Source organism: Mustela nigripes, chromosome 12 (assembly GCF_022355385.1).
Source record: "Mustela nigripes isolate SB6536 chromosome 12, MUSNIG.SB6536, whole genome shotgun sequence".
Lineage (NCBI taxonomy): Eukaryota > Metazoa > Chordata > Mammalia > Carnivora > Mustelidae > Mustela > Mustela nigripes.
Window position 1 is genome coordinate 10,711,614 of NC_081568.1, and position 21,493 is coordinate 10,733,106.

At 41.8% G+C, this 21,493-nt stretch overlaps 1 protein-coding gene across 1 annotated transcript in view; it reads right to left on the reverse strand.

Annotated features, from left to right (window-relative positions):
* Window positions 1–629: 629 nt before the first annotated feature.
* DNAH5 (dynein axonemal heavy chain 5) overlaps window positions 630–21,493 on the reverse strand; it is a 205,275-nt gene continuing 184,411 nt past the window's right edge. Inside the window, exons 72-79 of the mRNA XM_059416774.1 lie at window positions 20,920–21,139; window positions 19,194–19,399; window positions 18,365–18,568; window positions 16,387–16,602; window positions 14,359–14,571; window positions 12,065–12,217; window positions 11,405–11,636; window positions 630–3,712 (exon numbers count right to left, since the gene is read on the reverse strand). Of these exons, the coding sequence (XP_059272757.1) occupies window positions 3,561–3,712; window positions 11,405–11,636; window positions 12,065–12,217; window positions 14,359–14,571; window positions 16,387–16,602; window positions 18,365–18,568; window positions 19,194–19,399; window positions 20,920–21,139 (1,596 nt within the window). The 3' untranslated portion in view covers window positions 630–3,560. The remainder of the gene's footprint in view (window positions 3,713–11,404; window positions 11,637–12,064; window positions 12,218–14,358; window positions 14,572–16,386; window positions 16,603–18,364; window positions 18,569–19,193; window positions 19,400–20,919; window positions 21,140–21,493) is intronic.

Genomic DNA, 21,493 nt, shown 5'->3' on the forward strand with positions numbered 1-21,493 from the left:
ATTTCCACGGGCCACAGCTCTGTAGCTGGCAGCAGTCAAGCAAGGTTTGAAATTCCATTTAGGAAGCAGCCCTCCTCAGCCCTCCCACTCCAGGCTGGGTTTCCTGTCACCCTTCCTGTGCTCCCTTCCTCTCATTAGGAAGCAAAAGAAGACTCCCCAGTCCTGCCAGGTGGGAGAGGTTTTCCCTTGTCCTTCAGATCTAAACTGAGATGTCACCTCTCCAGAGCTGCCCTTCCTTAGGGCCGAGTCACATGAGGTCTCCGTAGGGAAACCACCCATGGTAGAGAGGTTGCTCAAGAACACCTGGGCTGTGGCTTTGCCACGTCCCCTAATGGGGACCTGGCTTTGCTGCTGCTGAGTGGGTTCAATGCTTGCCAATGCTCCCTTAAAGAGAAGCTCAGAGGAGACAGAAGTAAGTGGAAATCCCCACACATCAGGACAGTTCTGATGTGGCAAAGTGTTTTCTTTTGTCTCAATTCTGAGAGGACTTCATTTGCATCAAGAGAGTCATCAATACCTGCCCCCTGCCCAGGAGAACCAGGGGACCAAGAAAAGCCAGACAGCAGTGTAATGCCCAAGTTTTCATGTCCAAGAGACCACCAAGGAGCCAACACCGATGCAATCACATGAGGGTTTATTTGACAAGCTTAAGCTTGGGCCCAAGAATACCCAACACAGCAGAGTAGGGACTTGGACCCCGACACTAGCTAAGGCAGGGGTTTTTATGGGTCATTACAAGAGGCCTGCGGTGGCGCAGGCGGGGAGGAGAAGTTTCTGACTTTTCTGCAGTAAGCTGATTAGCTGTTGCCGGGCTGTTTACGGGGTTAGGTACTTTCCTGGAAGTGTTTACAGTGTTAGTTATAGTGGTTTTTCCTGGAAGTGTTGACAGGGTTAGGTATTCCTGTTACTAAAGCAGGGTCTCAAAGGGGCATCATTGGCTCTTCACTTCTTCAGCGACATTCCTTACTGAATTTGTCCCTAAAAATTTCTAGTTGTCTCCATGATGTCCTTTCCCACTTCGGGTCTCAAAGACTTGTACTTACATACCAACAATTTCGTTTCACTGGAACTAAAGTAAAGTACGGGAAACTTCAGCCCTGGGTCACAGGGGCCTGAGACGGCTGCCGAAGCTAAGATGGCTGTACTTGTGCTAATGCGAAACTCGAGGTGGGATGGCCTTAATTTTCTCGGCCTCCACAAGTAGCTGCTTTGGCTCAGGGGAGTTGCTTGCTGCTGGTACACTTGGTGTCCTCTGTTAAACAGGGACGCTGTAGTGTGGCTTCTGCCTACTAATCCGTGACACCTGAATGGCTGTGGTCTCCCTCGCTTCTAGCACCCGGCATTTTCCTTTGGAGTGCAGAACGCCCATCTCTATACGTCCCTCTATGAATCCCATACATGTGTCATACTATACATTCATACGTTGAGATCATGTAAAGTTGCATATCTGAATAGTCGCTTATTTTCCGTGTCTAGTCCTCTTACGCGAAGTCCTTGAAGTCAGGGAATGTGGGCATTTTTTTTCCCACCGTTGTTCCTGACACACAGGAATCAGACACACTGAAGTAATTTTTTAAGAAAATCAATACTGAGATGATGACAAAGACTCAGCAATGACACCCGTACCCTCACCGTGTGTTGTTTTCTCCTCACACAAGCAGTTGGCGACTCTTCCCATCACCGGGAAGAGTCAATGAGTTGGTTCTCTCTTGCCCCACACCCAATTCAGTAGAAGCCAAGAACCTTCTGTGGGTGGGAGCTGCAGGGTGAGAGCTGGAGGTGGTGTGGAAAGGGGCATCATTGGCTCTTCACTTCTTCAGCGACATTCCTTATTGAATTTGTCCCTAAAAATTTCTAGTTGTCTCCATGATGTCCTTTCCCACTTCGGGTCTCAAAGACTTGTACTTACATACCAACAATTTCGTTTCACAAAATTAGATGAACTATGCATTTTCAACAAGTTAACTTGATAAGAAACCTCGTTTTGAAAGCTTATTTCTGGACACTCAATGGCACTTGCTCCCTGGCTGAGAAATAGCAGTTACAATTTTGACATTCATTAACAGCTCTTTATTAATTCACATCATTTCTACATCTTATCATTTGTTCTTCAAAATAAAATGATTGCTTTATCACAATTCCCACAATTAACTAGTATATAGTAATTCAGACCAGCAGAAGCTGCTCAAATGAAAAGAGTATTGTCCAAGATGTGTGAGGTCCCAAGAACCGTCCAGGCCCAGCTCTGACCATAATTAACATAACATGAGAGGGACCCACACCTGCTTCCTATAAAATGGTTTATCACCAGAAACACAAAGTTAGACAGGAATTTAAGCAATCATTTGCAGACCACAGCTCTAAGTTAATTCTGACTAAGTTTTCTAGTCAATAAGTTATAGATGAAGCAGTTTATAATTCACAACAGGATTTAAAATAAAAACATATGAAGAGTTCCACAGATAGTATTTTCTTAATTAATAAAAGGCCCCCACAGCAACTGACTTCTATTTTTTGCCTGGTCTCCCAATCATTACACCATTTCAAGTCAACCCGATATTTTCTGAGGTGTATCTTTCACCTCATACTACATGTTTACCATTTCCATGTTAAGAAAGCTTTGATCCTGTTCATCGTGGCTGCCTCACATCCCCTACTTCCGTAACTATAGACTTAGTACTGAACACGTAGGGTGCTCCCACTGTTTTCTGTTACTAAATACATTTTGATATATAAATTACTTCAGCCTCTTCAAATTGTTTTCTTGGTATAGATTTCCAGTAGAGAAGGTAAGACTCAAAGCATATGAACATTTTTATGGCTCTTTCTGTGCTTGGATATTTACTTATTTTACAAAAAGAACGGGTTGATTTCCACTGCTCTAGGAATCTCTAAGCATATCACTTTTACAAAGACCTCACCACAAGTCACTTCCAGCCTTCATATTTTTTATTATAACAAATATCTGTATCTCATTATTAATTATCAGTGGAGTTGAACATCATTCTACATGTTTATTCTCTAAGATTACATGAATTGTCTATTCATCGATTCACAGCCTTAACCCAATCATCTACTTCCTTCCATTTTTTTTAAAAGGTCTTCCCAAATGGCTGATTGAGCTGTGAAAACAAATCTCTTAACCTGACCTAAATGCAAAAGGCCATAGAAGCAAAATCAGCACAAACCTGCCTGTTCCCTTAGTGAACAGGGCTGTTTCCAGAATCACATTAGTGGAAGAATAATACGTTCAAGGAAATGTCTGCTTGACCTACCCTGTCTTTAGACCTGAATGCATTACTGTGGATTTGCAGGCCACACTTCATTAGGGAGTTGTAAGTTTTGCTTTTAAATCACCAAATAACTTTTCAATAAATACAAGGATTGGTCATTAAGGATGAAGCAGGTTAAAAGTGATTAAGCGTCCAACTAAGGAGTAGGGAAAACCTACACAGCTCATTAGCTGCGTGATCAACATTGTTCAGCGCTCACGGACAAATAAAGGTTAGGGTAATCCGGACCTGCATTTTCTGGAAGTTTTCAGTAGGGACACACCCATGTTACTTGACATCACAGAGAAGGGCAACCCCACGGAGCACCCAGTGTTCAGGGACCTGGGCCGTCCTGAGGTCCACAGCGGCGATGTAGTTCAAGTCTGTTCGAACTGGCTTCTTGTAAATGGGGCAGGAATAAAACCGAGGATCTCTTAAAGCTACAAAAAAATCCATAAAAAAAACTTAGTGAATTTCAACATTAGGCAGCCCCAACAGCACACAGAGGCAAATCTGTGCATTTTAAAGATCATTCCAAAGTTTGGGTAGAATGAGAGAGATTCTTCCTGAGGTCAGCCCGTCCCTAGATGTGAGACAGACATAACTGTACCTTTCCAGGGAGTATGACAAAACACCCAGACATCTTCAGGTTTATCCGGCTGGCCTCTTGTCTCCTGTCCTTGACGATAATCCCTGCCCACATGAAATGACAATGGACCTCCCACTGCTTCCTTTCCACCCGTCAGTTCAACATGGCCCCCCGCACTCCTCCTCTAAGTCCTCACCCGATCTTATGCTTGGACAACACCCTCTCCATTTTTCTCTCAGGGTTTGCCTTTGACACAAGGCACTTGTCACTTTTAATCAGATACCCAGCACCAAGCGTCACTAGTATTTCATTATATTAAGATTATGATTTCAAATCTCTGCCTTTGACCCTCTGTGCCATAGTCTAAGGATATTCGAAATCACAGGACAGAGGATGTTCCCCCCGCTTATCAGGGGTTGTGAGTTCTCCATGTGTACAGAGGAAGAGAAGTGGCTGGGAAGAAGACAGCCATGGCACAGTTCAATTCCCTGAGACGCAATCTACCATTTTGGAGTAGATGAAGTCACGGAGTTTCCAAACTGTTTTTGCAACAAAGACAACTTCCGCATGTCCATCTTTCAAAGACCCTTGCTAATATATTCATCCCTAACCAAAGTTTCACATTCTCTCCAGTCTCGGAAACCCCATGATCAGGGACAGATCCACAGGTCTTACAGGTGGCACAAGGCTTTCGGAAAAAGAGTAAAAATTTACAAATACTAAATTAGGCTTTGGGAGGAGCCTCTGCATGGAACAGCTTGGAACAGGAACTTGGTCAGCTTCTCCTTCACTCTACACTGTCCGCATAGCTCTTCTGTGCGTCTCTGCACATCCATCTCAGGAAGCAGTACTTTATTTTCTCTTCTCTTCCTAAACTGTTTCCGTAGAAATGTGGTGTCTGCACCCACCGTTGTGCCCCTCTGGAAGGCCAACACTGTACATGACCCTCACAGAAACATTCAGACAGAAGCAAGTTTAATGAAGAGGAGAACGCTGCTTTGGTGAATTCGTGTGACGCACACATGTGAAACTTGGAAACAGTAACTCTCAACGCTCTATGTGAGATGCTGACATATTACTGAATTTATGTCCCAAAACTAACTTGTATGATAATTTATCTTTTTCTAACAAATTCCAAAAGCAAGTCACTCTCAAAAGTTAAGATCTCATTTTCTGACCCAGTAAAACCCTCTACCTGCTTTGCCATGTGTTTTTATAACTCCACTGTAATTAATTTATTGGGAGAAATTAAACTCTTGAATATGATGATATTATACATTAGGTTTCAACATAAAGTAAATATTCTAAAGCAGTGATTCTTAACCAAGGATGATTTCACTCGTGGGGGACATTTGTGACTATCTGGAGATATTTTTGGTTACCACAGCTGTGAGACCGCTACTGGCATCTAGTGGGCAGAGGCCAAAGATGCTGTCAATGTGCTATAATGGACAGGACAGCACCCCCTGCAACCCCCCCAAAGGGTATCAATAATATCAAGGTCAGGGAACCCTGTTCTAAAACAAACTCATAGGTACTTTAAAACTATGGGTTTGCTTAATCCCATGAAATTAATCATGAGAGCGAATCTAAATTAATTTAACACCTAATTTTTAAATCTGGGTGTTGTTTTTTAAATTACCAGGAGACTATCACTCATAATAATTATTAGGCAAATATATCAAAAATTCTGATTAAACAAGTGAATCGCAGTAAATTCATGGAGTGTAGTTAATACTAACAGTATTGACTGATATCATCAAATCCTTTAATCCTGGGATCTGTAAATATATAAGTGTTAAATATTGTTCTTCTTGATGCAAATTTGACTAACGTTGAAGGAACCCAGTGTAGTCTCGCATTTGGCGCAAATATAATTATAGTATGTATGTAATAATAAATATATGTAATTGTAATAATTACACCTTGGGAAGTATTGGACTACTTGGATTTTAATCCCAAAAGCAAAGACAAATTGGGGGGTGGGGTGGGAAATAACATTCTTTTCAATAGACAGGTAGAAAACAATCCTCAGAGATGTTTATCCAATTTTGTTTATTTGTAGTTGTTGCAGAACTGAAGGTGCCCAAGCCACACCAGAACAGGCAGCCAACTTCCGCAGCAGGATTAGAAGCTGCTGGAAGTGCCATTTCATGGTCAAAGTGCCAACAGACACTAAACAACCACATCAACAGATGATTCAAAGCCATTAGCCCTAGTTAGACAAGTAACTTTGAAGACAAAAATAAACATGCTAGGTAGGGAAAGCAAATCAGCTAATCACGTGGAAAGCCTTAGAGTCCCAGAAGGAGGAGCCGAGACAAGAGGCTGTCTAAATCGGGGAGAGGCTATGGTTTCGGATCTGAAAGGTTTAAACAGCTTGAGGGAGTTTCACTTTCTAACTATGTCACTTCCCTCTCTAGCCTACACTTTTCATCCAGGTGCTAGTATATCACTGCATCATACGTTCCTTCCGATATCCAAAACTACCAAGTTACATAGAGATTCCCTATATAACCTTTAAATCATTCCTTTGTTTAATTCCTCTTTGTGAATGACATTGAAGTGATTTAAAGGGGACTCTTAAATGTTTATTTTAATCCTGCAACAAACATGTGAGTTAACTTATTAATAACAGCAATAATAACAAAATGATTTATTTTATGCTAACTGGGTGCTAGCCACCTGTCAGTTTAATGCTCTTAACAGCCCTACGTGATGGGTACCATTATGAAATCCATTTTGCAGACAAGGAAACTGGAACACAGCAAGGTGAGCTATTCACCCAAGGTCACAAAGTTGTAGGTGATAGGAACAAACCTGGCCAGAATGGGTCGAGAGCCTATGCCCTTAATCTCAGCAATAGTCAGAACGTTGTAAGTGTGTGTGCCGCTGCATCTTAGCAGGAGGAGGTGAAAATGAACTGGAAATAACAATTAGATGTCTGACTTCAGCTTAAAGCACATTTGAGACTCCTTCAAAGTCACACGACTGAGGCACCTGGGTGGCTCAGTGGGTTGGGCCTCGGCCTTCGGCTCATGTCATGATCTCAGGGTCCTGGGATCGAGCCCCGCGTTGGGCTCTCTGCTTGGTGAGGAGCCTGCTTGCCCCCCTCTCTCAGCCTGCCTCTCTGCCTACTTGTGATCCCCCTCTCTCTCTGTCAAATACATAAATAAAAAATCTTTAAAAAAATTTTGAAAGCCACATGACTAATTACTGGAGTGATAAAATCAGAAGTACAACTCAAATACCCAGGCTCCTGGCTCAATGCCTTTTACCTGAGCCCTGTGCCCCATCCCCCCCACCCCTTGCCACCTGGCAGGGGAGGTGACCACATTTAGCCCTTTAGCCTGCAGCATGCAGAGAAGGAGGCCACAGGAAGTGAGAGCTCTCATCCAGACGGGCAGACTCTGTGTCTACTTCACCATGTACCTGAGAAAAATAAACTCATGACTTCAAAATGCAAAGAAGCTGTCCTCATTTGTAATTTAGGCTTTGATTTGAAGCTTCAACCCAGACACCAGAGAGACTCCCTAAACGCATAGTCTTAAGTAGAACACAGGAGTTCCCAGAGGTGTGCATTCCTCCCACATTCTGATACCAGCTTTGATAGCTGGAAACCCTAGGCCAATTTCATACATCTCCACCCATTAACTTTCCCATCTGTAAAACAGGGATGATCCAGCTTACTGAGTTGTTGTAAATATTAAACAAACTAATATATGGGACGGACCCCCCAAGCATAGTATAATACTTGAAATGTGACAGATGCCCAAAGTATGTTAGATTTCTCCTTTCTCTCTCTCCTCACACACACATGCACACACACACACACACACACACACACACGCACAAATCTACACCCACCTTTATCTTTTTACTGAAAAAAATTCCCCAGATTCATCTTCCCCATGACTCTAAACGAGTCCCAGGTTTACAAACTGAAGGTGGCTTAAATTCCATGGGGCTCAGGAGTCAGGAGGCCCCCAACTCCTGGTCCTGGCATGGGGCTATTCCCACCCCCAGCCTCATGGCTGCACAGTGTTGGGTCAGGGTGCCTCACAGAGTGTTCTAGAAACACCTTCTTCCTCATTAGCTGTAGAGACCCTGAGATCCTTCTCACCCTACTGAGTGCCCAAAGATACATAGTAAGTCTTGCTTTGTCCCCGCAAAGTTCCAGTTACCATTTTCCCATCACATTGCCTACAGCACTGAAGTTCATTGGGAAGCGTCACTCTATCTATATATAATCTATAGGGAGATAGAAATTTCCTATGTCTGCCTCTTTGCAACTTCCTTTGAGAGCAAAGGAGCTAGAGTTGATATGGGAGGTTTTGCCCTTTTGGTGAATTTCATGCTATTTGGGTGACGTTCTTATGATGTCCTAAGCATATGGGGACACATTATGCAATTTTTTAAACTTACAATAAATATCTAGATTTCTTTTTTAAAACAAACTGGTCTTCAATGGTGAGTTATTTAAACTAAAAGTTACCCTTCATGTCAACATAAAAATAATTTACTATAAGAATTTTAACCTTAAACTTTAAAGCTTTATTAACAAAGCTACACCCCTTTAGCTCAATTAGAGCCCTCTATTCAAGTTATCAAAATTAAATGAAAATTAAGTTTATAGTATGAAAACAACAATGGAATTTTAGCTTTTCATCACTAAAAAACACTTCTCTGACAACAAAGCTATTTGGCAAAACAAGTTTCCACCAACTGCTACTGAAATTTAAAAAAAAAAAAAATGAGAGAAAGAAAAAGAAAAAAGAATGAAAGTTTTCCTTTTTTTTTTTTTCAGTGCTTTGAAATTAGTCACTTTTTCCTTTGCTTATTCTATTTCCTCCCTTAACCTGCTGCTAATGAACCTCACCACTGACTAATTCCCAGCAGGGTGAGTACAGTTCTTCTATAAAAATGTGTTCTTAAATAATAAAGAACGGCCTGTATTATGAAATTATTATTTTATTGATACCATGCTGAGATGTTCAAAATCATGTTACAATGGATTGTTATAGTTTAGTCATAAGATATATAAAACTAACACCTAACTGAATATGAAGAAGATTTTATTTTATTTTTACTTTATAAGGGAAACATTTTTTGCAATGTGTCGACTGGGCCCAATGATATATTAAGCAAGATTTCTAAAATATTATCTTGGTTAAAAGAACACTTAATGACTATTTCTACAAAGTAACCACTGCCCCAGGTCTTCACACCACCCTAAGAGCCAATAAATCTGAAGCCTCAGGCAGCTTGCTTGCCTAGACTCAGCCAGACACATTTCTCCTGTCAGATTCCCTTGGGGTACGTGGAGGACCTCCCCGTTTCTTTACTGATGCGCCCTCTCTTCACAGGCTCCTCTCCCTTCACGCACCTTCTTTCTGTTCCTCACTCACAGCATAGCTACCTCATGCCTTTGCACTCTCACCTTTGCTCCTGAATATTCGCAGAGCTGCCTTCCGTCACCTGGATCTCAGCTCAATGTTCTCTCCTCAGCGAGCCTCTTCCCGAACCCCTAAACTACCCGTTCCCTAGCATGACACGCGTGTGTTTCCTTCATAGAAAAGAACTATCTGGAACCAGTATGTGCATTTAGAGTCGATTCTCATTATCTTGGGACTTCAGTACATAAAATCTCTAGGAACAGGGAATTAGCAACTACTGAACCATTGTTCCAAGGGTTTCCAAACAGAGGGCAGGTTTCCTACAAGCCTCTGGTTCCATTATGTTCATCAACCACTCAATAATAACCTTATTGTAGATGTGTTTTTTTAAAGGCACCTTTTTCATATATATTGTTGATTCATGAACATTGAACTCATGGCACTTTAACTCACGCTTCAGTGAAGCTTGTGTTAGACAGGTATTTTCTCCATGAGGCACATCACAGCCTTCTTCTGCCTGCAAATGACCATGTCTCGTGCATGGACTCGGGGGTTACAGACAGATTTTAGAGTACAGTGAATTCTGAAGTGCAGAATCCATGAGTAACAAGGACCAGCTGTGTCTGTCTGTTTCCTTTTCGCTGCCTGTCCCTCCTTGACACTGGGTTCCTTAAGAATGGGGATTCTGCCTGGTCTTTCTTCCCTGTTACATCCCCAGCACCAGAGCAGAGCACACAGGCGGTCAATACCAGACAGATACTGGATGACCTACTGGGCTAATGTATTTCCCTCTGAGAAGAAAAGTCTATCGCCCACTCCTCTCACACTCATTCTTAGCGTCAAAGCACACTTCATTATGAAGTGCTTCGCAGCTCCCTGGGCATTCTGAGTGTATCTCTATCTTAACATGTATCAAATTCCATTTCAATTATTGATTTACTTGGCAGTCTCCCTAACTAGAGGGAATCCCTTCTGGGCTTGATCTGGTTCATCATTATCTTTGTGTCCTCTGCACCTAAGACAGTGGCTGGCCCATATCAGGCATCCAGCAAATATTTGCTTAAAAAATAAATATTCCTGGTTTATAAACTCTTTTCCCTTGACCCATGTTCCCAAATGTGATATTTATCTAAGAGATGGGGATCCTAGAAGCTGTCTTTCAAAAAGAGATGGTCTATTCCTTACTTGTTTAAAGAAAAACCTATTGTGTTTCTGTCATAAAATCAGTTTTTCCTTGAAATCCACTATCATGGCCCTCACCAAAGTGCATGGCTTACATCAATCATCTCACCACATATATATATGTGTGTACATCAAATCGTCTTGTTGTACACCTTAAGTATATGCAACTTTTATTAAAAAGATAAAATAAATTTTCTAAAAATGAGATGAACAGGGAAGTCCCAGGTGTGCTGAAAGGTGGTTATTGCTGAGGAGATATTAGCTGAGTGAAATGTAATAACAAAAGCCTCCAGAACACATCAGGCCAATGATGGAAACCACTTTAGATCTTTTTAATCTTACCACACAGAACTTTGTCAAAGTGCAGTAACGTTTGCTTCATACACATGCTATTATGTTCGTAGGCTGGAATATGAACCCAGGTTTTTAGTATTAGCTACTGGATTCAGCCAAATGGCCCTGAATTCAATCTGGCTTTCACACCGTGGCTTAAATCTCCAAGCTGGTAGAGTCACCACCTCCAGAGGGTCCTATGCTGTCCTGCCCAGAAAGCCTCCCTTGCGCCACTTGTCCTACCTCATCTTATCAAACCTTCCGGGCCCTGTCGAGGCTCTGCTCCTAAGACCCAGCCCCTGACCACTTCTTCCCACTCCCACCTCCCCTCCTTTCCCATCCTCTGTTAACTATTCCAAACACTTGCTTCTTATCTCATCACCATTTCGTGGGTATCCCTATATATTTTACCTGCTTTTGTAAATAGGCAAGATTGATCTAGATTCATGGCCTCCCCTGTAACACCCAAAAAGTACCTAGCAATCAACAAGCACTCATTAAACATAGGTGTGAATGCGAATGCTGATAAAATAGTAAAATCCTCATGCCATGATAATAAATATATGAGACCTTGTGTTTATAACATTATCCAATCTGACGCCAACCATCCCTAAACGCACAGGACAACTTACTGTTGTTTTCCGCGTAAATCCTTATGACAGGCATCAGCTCAAAGAGCACTTTTGGTTTGGACTCAATGAGCTTCATGTTCCTCTTGTCCCAACCAGCACCTTCAAGATACAAGCCGTAGACATAGACACCCTCGGTGGGAGGGGCGGAAATGTCATCCTTCATCCACTTGGTGACTTCATTGCAAAGCACCATGTTGTCCAAGGCCCAGCCTTCGTTGGCCCGCGTTATTTCCTGCTCAGGACAAGCACACGAGAAAAGGACGGAGAGCGTGGTTAGAGGTTTATCTTAACATAAAGAGGTAACAGGGATGAAAGGGTAACCCCCAATTACCCTAATTCGGAGGAAGTAGAATTGTCCTTTTACAGTTACAAAGATGCTCTCATAAACAATACCCATCTCCTAACTCAACCACTGTATTTTACCAAAAAAAAAAAAAAATCAAATTATATCAAATATAAAGATAACAAATAAATTCTTTGAAAGTCAAGTTAGCAGCCTGAGAACAAGCTGCTGGATTTCCTTTCAGGACAGCGTAATTGCTGGTGGCACAAACGGACAGCCATTCTCTGTCTCGTTACAGTCTTAAAACTATACTGACAGAAGAAAACCTTGTAAAAGAAAATCATAATAACACAACAGGTGTAAGTCGAAACTATTACCTGGCGCATTGCAGTTAAAAATCCTTGGGGGTTAAAAAAGCCTGTCATCCAGAAGCAGTGGGGTCGGCCGTTGAAAACCCAGGAGGTAAACTGGCAGTTTCTTTCTAGAAGTTCAGTAAACCAGAAACCCAACGTACTAGAAATCCATGATGCCTGAAATGCATACATTGAAATAATTAATTAATACAGGCTTCATTCAGCTGTGTGACTAGCTATGTGCACAGGAAAAAATGAAGAGATACCAAATCATTTTTAGAACTTAAAAGTTCCTGAGACATGAATTTCCCTTGGGTTCTGACATTTAAGTTTTCAAATTATTCTTCCTCTTCCTGATTTTAAGATATGCTAGAATCAGCTGATCATCACATGAATTCCAGAACAATCTAGCACTCAGTATGCTCTTCAAGTACAAATATATTCACTACCAATTCTATTATAAAGCAGCTAAAATAGTTAATTGAATTAAATTTAGTAGGTCTCAACTATTTTTCCTTAGTTTACATTTTTTTTCCTTAGGTTACATTTTTAACAGCTACACATAAAACAGGGTTTCCATTTACATAAATGTGCTCATGGTCTCTTTAAACTATATTGTTAAAAAAATAAAATATATTCTGTTGCTGAAAAATGATAGAAGCCCTCCTCCTCTTCTCATTTTTAATGAGGCAAACAACAGTTATTTTCAGAAGTTCTTGTCCCTGAGAATGAACTTTTATTCCTCTGATGAAGGAGCAGAAATGGAAACACAGGTCCCTTACCACCAACAAATTAATTGCATTCATTGTTTGTAATATTCTGCCTGAATTCACACGTGGAACTTCTGTTATTACAATTGGTATGGGTATGTCATTAGTGTTAGCAGCAACTCTACCAGTAGATATCTCCAAACTGTATTTTATATCATTTTACTGGAATTGGAATACCTTATGTATGAATAAATGTAGTGCTCAAACTGTGTAGATATACTGCTTGAATTTCAAAATCTTAAGAATTAATTTGCCTATAAAAAATGAGATTCCAAAGACCGACAATAAGTTGAGTAGAATAAAAAACTGTAAATAAAATCATAATTTCAAAATTAGGTAACTCATTCTGTCCTATCTTTATAGGTGTGTTAACTGGAAAAGATGTGTTTATACTGACCTGGGGGCACAGGGAACCATTAATGCAAGGGCCTCCCCTGACAAGGATCCCTCCTCCAAAGAAAGCCTTCCAGGAGCTGACCAAGCTGGGTGAGCTGGTTTGGTGGGAAATGAACCTGCAAAGGCCACTGACTAGTGACCAGGCAGGTTCTCCCTCTGTCACCGGCAACAAGGACAGTCAGTCCACACAGAAAACTCTCTGGCCTTGGGAATGAATTCATTGAAGGTGAGGAGAGAATGGAGTGTGGTCAAGGCTGATCTGGGTTTCTAGAGCCCAGGGTGAGATACCAGAATCTCGATGCGAAACAGTCTCCTTCCATTCTAACTCGATCATGTCCCACCTTCCCATTTACCTGAGTAGCTTCCAGAAGGCCAAGACCTGTCACTGCATGATCCACTCCCATCTCCGGATGCTGCCCTCGCTGCACGTGCCCCCGCCTGGCCCAGCCCCAGCTTTCCATCCTCCCCAGTGCTCCCGACATAGACCCAGATCTTCACCGCCCCCCCCCCCCAATGCATGAACTCTGGACAAAGTTACTCTGGTACTCCCTTTACTTCTCCAAGTAGACAAGCATTTGTCAGAAGTGTATCTGCCATGTAGCACAAGGACCAGCACACGATCAGTAAGCAGACTGTTACATCCTTATCTTGTTACCTGAAGATATACATACTCACTTATCTACAGGCAAACCCATGAAAAATGTTTCTCTTTGGTGTGACTTTGGCAGTGTGTGTGTGTGTGTGTGTGTGTGTGTGTAGGAAAACTTCCTTCTACAAAGCTAACATCATGGACTTTGAAGCTCAAGAGCCGGGGTTTAATTTCTGACCCTTGGACTTCGTAGGCGTGGGATCTGGGAAAAGACTCAGTATCTCCCAATCTCAAGTCCCTCACCTGCAAAAAGAGGGCTATAAAATGCAAAAATTTAAATGAAATCATGCATACAAATGGCCTAGTAGAATGCCCCATACGTGGGAGATGCTAAGTAGTCTCCTTCCTGCACTAAATGCTACAATTACAGACCTACTGGGGGACCTGTCCCTAAAAAACAGAACCCTTCTAAGTAAACGACGCTCTCCTGCTTTCCCCTTGCCAGTCCGGACTACCGACAACAATAAAGTGAGGAGGGAGACGGGGAGCAGACGTGACTGTACTTTCTTCCACCGAGCAGGAATTCTGGCATCGAACATGCAGTTCAGCGCATCTCCCAGATCTTCGCTCATGATGATGGTGCCGTCGACAGCGAGTTTCAGCTCGGTCAGGGTGCTGCGGACCAGGGAGAGCAGCCTCTGCATTCTCTCTATCTCCTGCCTGAGGAAAATGTTCATCGGCTGGAACAGCCCCATCTTCTGCAGCCTCTCTCTCACCTGCCATGGAGACAGTCAGCACATGTTCAAAATGTGACAGCAGGGCGCCTGGGTGGCTCAGTGGGTTAAGCCGCTGCCTTCGGCTCAGGTCATGATCTCAGGGTCCTGGGATCGAGCCCTGTATCGGGCTCTCTGCTCAGCAGGGAGCCTGCTTCCTTCTCTCTCTCTCTGCCTGCCTCTCTGCCTGCTTGTGATCTCTCTCTGTCAAATAAATAAATAAAATCTTAAAAAAAAAAAATCTTAAAAAAAAAAAAACGTGACAGCGACGGCTATTTATGTAACTGGCTCCCTGGGGCTGCTGAAAGACCCCTGATTGTCCAATTCCACTAATGGTAAGCTTTGAATTTTTTTTTCACTGCCAGAAAACAAAGGAGAAACACAAAAGGACACATCTGTGGGTGGACCAGCTGACTTCCTGTCCCAGGCAGGAGAGAACAGGCAGCCATTCATTCCCAGAAGAAGACGAACGCATGACCACTATCACGCAGCCTTCCACACAGCAGTGGCGCTCGTCGGGAGATGCTCATGTACCTGCTGGCCTAAGACTGGCAAAAACACACACAGACACACAAAAAACAGATGTGTACATGCACACAACCATCCTGCTGGCTGCTTCGAAAGACTAGACTCCTGTCTTCAGAGCTTCTGGTTTTTTCCATCAGAGCATCCATCCGATCGTTCCCCCCCAGCCACCCACCCATTTCCATCCTATGAGTACTTATCGAGAGCGTCTTCTATGGATCAGCTATCCTGCTGGGCTGAGTTGCTTTATCCCAAGGCAACACAGACAAAGGAAGGAGGCTCTCCTAAACCCCATTACTTGCCATGTTTATTTATGTAACTGCTATTCCATTTTTAGATATTTTTATTGCTTCATAAATATTTCAGCCACTGTTAGATATGAATGACCTCTCTCCCGATACTACAACGACAGGTGCTTATGAAAGCTGATAATGGTATTGATTTTCTCCAAGCAAGTGATCAGTTTTCTCAAAGGGAAATTATTCCCTTGGTAATGGGTCCTTGAGTTCAGTGTACAGTACCAGAAACCAAAATGGTCTGCTTTGTGGAAAAATAATAAGATGTTAAAGAAACAAAATGCTGCAGGTTTCTTTTTTGAAAACCAGGTAAAGAAGGGCAATATATATATATAAAGGGCCAGGGGGTCCTGTGACAGAAGTGTTACAGGGTTAGTCGGGGCATCTGCTAAAACTACATGGAAAGTTAGTCACCGGTGCTTTTATCTAAGATTTTAAAATGTTTTCACGGTAAATCTTTTCACTAACATCTGCTAAACTGTCTAAAAAATGAACTTTCCTAATAATAAATTTGGCTTAGAAGTCACTTACATATTAAAAAGACAAATCAATTTTCAAAACCCATGAAGTGCTAGAGTTACTGATAAAACCTTCCTGAAATTAGGATGGCCTGAATTTTAAGATGTGCATTAAATTGCACAATATTTTTTCATTGACCGGGTGCCTGATTCTCAAAATACATGACCTCCCTTTGAACGAATGACAATGTGAAGAACCTCAAAGGAAAGTTCTAGAAAAGCAATCCTAACCCATCGGTATACACTTAGAACCTAGTCACGAACATGAACATTCTTGTCAGGGTTCTTTATTGTTTCTATTTCAAAATGATCACATTTATAGACTTAAAAACTTCTTTTCCTGGTTCTTCAGGAAGTGAGTTTTTGAATGTTTTTTTAGTTTCAGAAAAATCATTTTTTGCCCTCCTTCCTTACTCTTCACTCCCACCAACCGAACAGATGCTTCCCACTGCTGACATCCAGTCAGAACGTCAACTCACTTCAAATGGGCTGTAGTCGGGGGGCAGCTTTTCCAGCATATCGTCGGCCAGCCGGGCCACCACAGCCTCCCGGGTCTCATCCCCTCCCCCGGAGCTGTCCTTGGGCTGGATGCTGAGGATGGTGTCCAGCACATCCTTGGCCAGCTTGCTCTGGTAAGTAATGTCGGCATTGGGATGCAGTCCGAACACCTCAGGGCTGTCGTAGGTAGGCAAGCTCTGAACAACAAGTACCCCACATTAGCCCACATTGCTGACATAAGCACCCCTTAGATTATACAGTCTTAGGAAAGAAATGTTTTTATTGAAATAAATCATGTAACATTGGGTGTCAACTATACTCGAATTTTAAAATGAATAAATAAATAAGTAAATAAATAACATCAAATACTATCCCTACCACCACCAAAAAAATAAGCATTTACACAATATGTCTTATTAGTGTCAGGCTTCAATCTCAATAATTTCTCCAGGAAAGAGTCAAATGTTGACGTGAAAGAGGATGAACACTGAGAAACACAGTAAGGTCAGGGGTCCTTACTGTCTACACCTCCAGCAAGTTTAATCAGAGACACTGTCTTGTTTTAGAAAAGGTGAAATAGAAAGAGAGCTCTGGATTAGTATTTTGTTTTCTGAAGGTCTAATTTAAACCAATCTTTTAAATAAATGTGATATAACTAATGGTTTCTATGCTTTAAGGTACCAGAAAATGATAGTTTTAAGGTACCAGAAAATGATAGTTTTAGCAACTATGGCCCAAAAAGGGCCACAGGTGGGAACTGTACTCTCCCAGGGAGAAAGATGGAGATTATGAAAAGAGGAATACCGAGAGCGACCCAGTGCGAGAGAAAGGCAGACAGCAAGAGACGATCCAAAGCAGCATAAGCAGGAGAAGAACACAGCTATTTGAAAGAAAAAAAAAGTACCTAAATTTGACATTGGTTTCAATGTGTGAATTGTATCGTAAACCTCATTATTGTCTCCTATTTTTCCTGCAATCTCCTCCCTTATTTTATTCCTTTTTACATAATGTCTTCTCATGAACAAACTCAAGTTCATTGTGAAATGAAGTATATGTAAATAAATGCATGTACGGGCATATCTAAATTTATATCTTCACAGGCACTTTTGTATTCAGTGCTAATGATTTAAAGACATCTATAGAGCAGTTAAGACAAATGTATTTGTTGATGTGAATTAATACAAGTGTAGAGGTGGTAATGTACGATAAACTCATTACATTCATATATCACAGAACCTCTAAATGTACTGATAAATTGAGCCCTTTGGGGCCATTGGGTTTTAGTTTGTTCACTCTGAGATGAATCTCAGATAGAGGCAAAGAGATTTCTTTTTGTTTCTTAAGATTTTGTTTATTTATTTGACAGATAGAGCAAGAGAGCAAGAGGACACAAGCAGAGGGAGCAGCAGAGGGACAGGGAGAAGTAGGGGCCCGATCCCAGGACCCCAGGATCACAACCTGAGTCAAAGGCAGACACTTAACTGACTGAGCCACCCAGGAGTCCCAAAAGAGGTTTCTAAATAATGATCTAATGAGTTCAAGGTATGGAGACAGAAAATGTAGTTACCCTGAAACACAAATCAGATCTTTTCCTCAAATTTCCTGTCAAAATCTACCGGATTCCCTCTGAGAGCAACACTTCCCAGCCAGGGGCAATTTTGCCTCCCGGGAACATTTGGCATGTCTGGAGACATGGTTGGTTGTCACAACTGGATAGGGGATGCTGACATCTAGGGAGCAGAGGACAGGGTTGCTGCTAGCCCACTGACAAGACAACTCCCCACGGCCAAGAAGGTTCCTGAAGATCCTCAGGAACATATGAAGAAAGCACTTACAGTGAGAGTATGTATCACCATTAAAATTTATTTTAAAAGCAGTGTTTGCAGTGCAAATAAATATCAAAATGGTCACTAGGCTGTAGACATGCGCTCTAGGCATATAATTCTGAAGCGGACAAACCTGGATATATTGAAGATAGTTATCCACTGTGTTGCATTTCGGAATATTATACCCTTGGTAAAAGCTGAAATCTGATCCAAACATGTTTTCACTGAACCAGACCTTAGCAAATGTGTTCAGCAACCTTTTATCATAGTCGTCGGTGACTCTGCCTCCGTACTGAATCTCTCCTATCATGTAGCAGACAGTGGTCCAGGAGACGCCCTGCGAACATGGACAGAACCGTTGTGGAGAACTGATTACCTGGTTCATCCTGGTTTTCCCCACGAAGCAACAGCTGTGTATTTGTGGTCACCAAAGTCATTCATTCATTCTTCATCAGTCATGTTAAAAGTGCAGGAAGAAAATGACATAGACAAACCTTGAGGATTACTCAGAGCTCCTGTACATGATTTGAAATCGACCCCTTTGGTGCATTCCTATGCTTTCATATTTTAATTTCAACTTAAAAAAAGCTAGATTTGGGGAATACTGAGGCAGCTCCTTAAAAAACACATGCTTCAAAAGTGACCTAGACTTTCATTTTTGTTTTTTAGGATTCTAAAAAACAAGTTTTCTCACCCCCCCCCCCCACCAATTCAACCCTTTTGCTTTGCATGTAATTTCAGCTCAGCTTTGAGAAATACAAAGATAAACAAAACTGGTTCCTTTTTTTTCATCTGAAATCCAGAGGCAAGTGTGACCCCAGCTGGCACGACTTAAAGGTAGGACTATGCAAGCACGGAAGGCCATCACTGTCACAGGATCCGTCCCGAAGCTGGGCAAGTGTGTGAACAGAAGGCCCTGTGCCCACAGGAACTGACAGCACAGGGTGGCGCACACACGGTACCTTTTTGACATCCATGTCATCTAGGTGGTTTTGGATGAACTGCACGGTGGCGTTAAAGTCAGCCTGATTAAATTCATAGGGAATGTTCCATCCCAGGGGACCAAACTTCCTCCTCTCCTGGACCGTGGAGTGCAGGAAAGCCACCGCATAGAGCATGGGTTTCCACTGGGCTGCGGTGCTTACATCCAGCAGGTCCTGGCTCACACCTGTCATGGCCGGTGGGGCGAAAACCTGTATCGTCACTCACACCCCTTGACTTCTTATTACACTTATACATTATTATTTTTGTAAATTTCTGATAGTAAAATTCATTTATCTTGAATTATTTTTATCACATTCATATGACAATTATAATTTAACTTTGGGTGTCCAGAGGGTGTTTCTTGCTGAAAAATCTGCAAAGAGACTGGGCGAGGAGGTTGGGGGCTGGTTAACTTAACTTAACATGGGTCAAGTTCCTGCCAGTCTGACAAGATATTGTGGGGATAAACTAGAGGTAGAAGAAGGATGGCAGTACTATTACTAAAATACTAGTATTTCAAATGCTATTATTAATATTATTTATTATTACTAGTAACCTAATATCATTTAATATAATACTATTATTAGTATTATAAATGCTACTACTAAAATTAGTATTATAAATTAGTATTATAAATACTACTACTAAAACTACTATTACTAATTATTTATTATTGCTCTTATTATCATTATTATTTGGAATCTGTACTCAAGTTGCAATGAACTTCAGTATATACTACTCACAATTTAATATCAATTAAGACAGTGTATCTAGAAGCCCACCACACCCAAGTATATTCCCCAAATTATGCTAAGTGAAATAAGTCAATCAGAGAAAGGCAATTATCATATGGTTTCACTTATTGGTGGAACATAAGGAATAGCATGGAGGACATTAGAAGAAGGAAGGGAAAAATGAAGGTGGGTAACTGGAGGGGGAGACAAACCATGAGAGACTGCGGACTCTGAGAAACAAACTGAGGGTTTTAGACGGGAGGGGGTTGGGGGGGATGGGAGAGCCTGGTGACGTGTATCAAGGAGGGCATGGATTCCATGGAGTTTGGGTGTTATACATAAACAATTAATCATGGAATATGACATCAAAAACTAATGATGTACTGTATGGAGACTAACAAAACATAATAAAAAACTATTATTATAATTATTATGTATTTATATTACATATATATAACTGTATATTTTTTACTTAGAATTTTTTTACCACCCTCATCCTTCCCCATCTATTTACTCCCACATTATCTCGCAGCCTGACAAGCATTTGAGCCTTGTTAGCAACTCAATAAAAACTGTAGAGTGTTCAGATGGCCTCATGAAACGCAGGCAGGTCATAACTTGAATTCAGCCTCTGCTCTTGCAAGAGGCTATTGGCCAACTTTAGGTAGGGAGCATGAAGGACCCTAAATGGCAAAATAATGTTAACATGGAAAGGCGGGTGTCTAGCTGGAGAAGAGCACAGGCCAAAGCAGAGCAATCCAGGGAATACAGGAAAAGTTCAAGGTGGATGACCATGAGCTCTGATGTCCTAAGGCCACCAGAACGTATTCCATGTGGGGCGTGACAAGGTGTTGTCCTCTCCTCATCATGGTAAATAATAGTATAGTTCACTACAGCTCTATCTTGACTTGTGGCTTTTGCGATTTCTTTAAGACAACAAATTTAAGCACAAAAAGTCCCCTCGACTCACCACCGTATGTTCTTTTCAAGCCTGCCCGGAGGCCCTGTGGAGGCTCATTGGCAAATTTAATGGCCATCTGAAGGAGCATAATGGGAAAGTTCTTATGAACTTCGGTGGTCATCCACAGGCGGAAAGCATCATGTACCATCTCAGTTTCTACAATTATGTCCATTAGCTCATCCATGAAATCGAGTCCCAGATGGCAGTTCTGCAGAAGTGCCCATCCTCCCTAAGTCAACAACAGTAAATGGAAATGAGACACTATTTCCTGTTGCACCCAGAGATTTAAGTTAATATATTCTTCAGAAAGTAGGTAATCAAAATTTAACAGAGAAGCACACTAACCACTAAATCAGTCCAGGTCAAATCTACAGATACAATGACGTTGAGTTGAGGTTAAGTGTGTCTTTTTCTTTTTCCATGCATTTGTCCCAAAGCATACTAGCACGCCAACTGATAATATATAGTAGGAGTCATGAAAATAACCAGAGTTGGTGCCAAAAGAGATAACATCCCTGCCTTGTACAGGTGGTTGAGTGAAATGTCCATGTACCTCAGCTTCCTCCCAGGTTCCGTGAGAAGT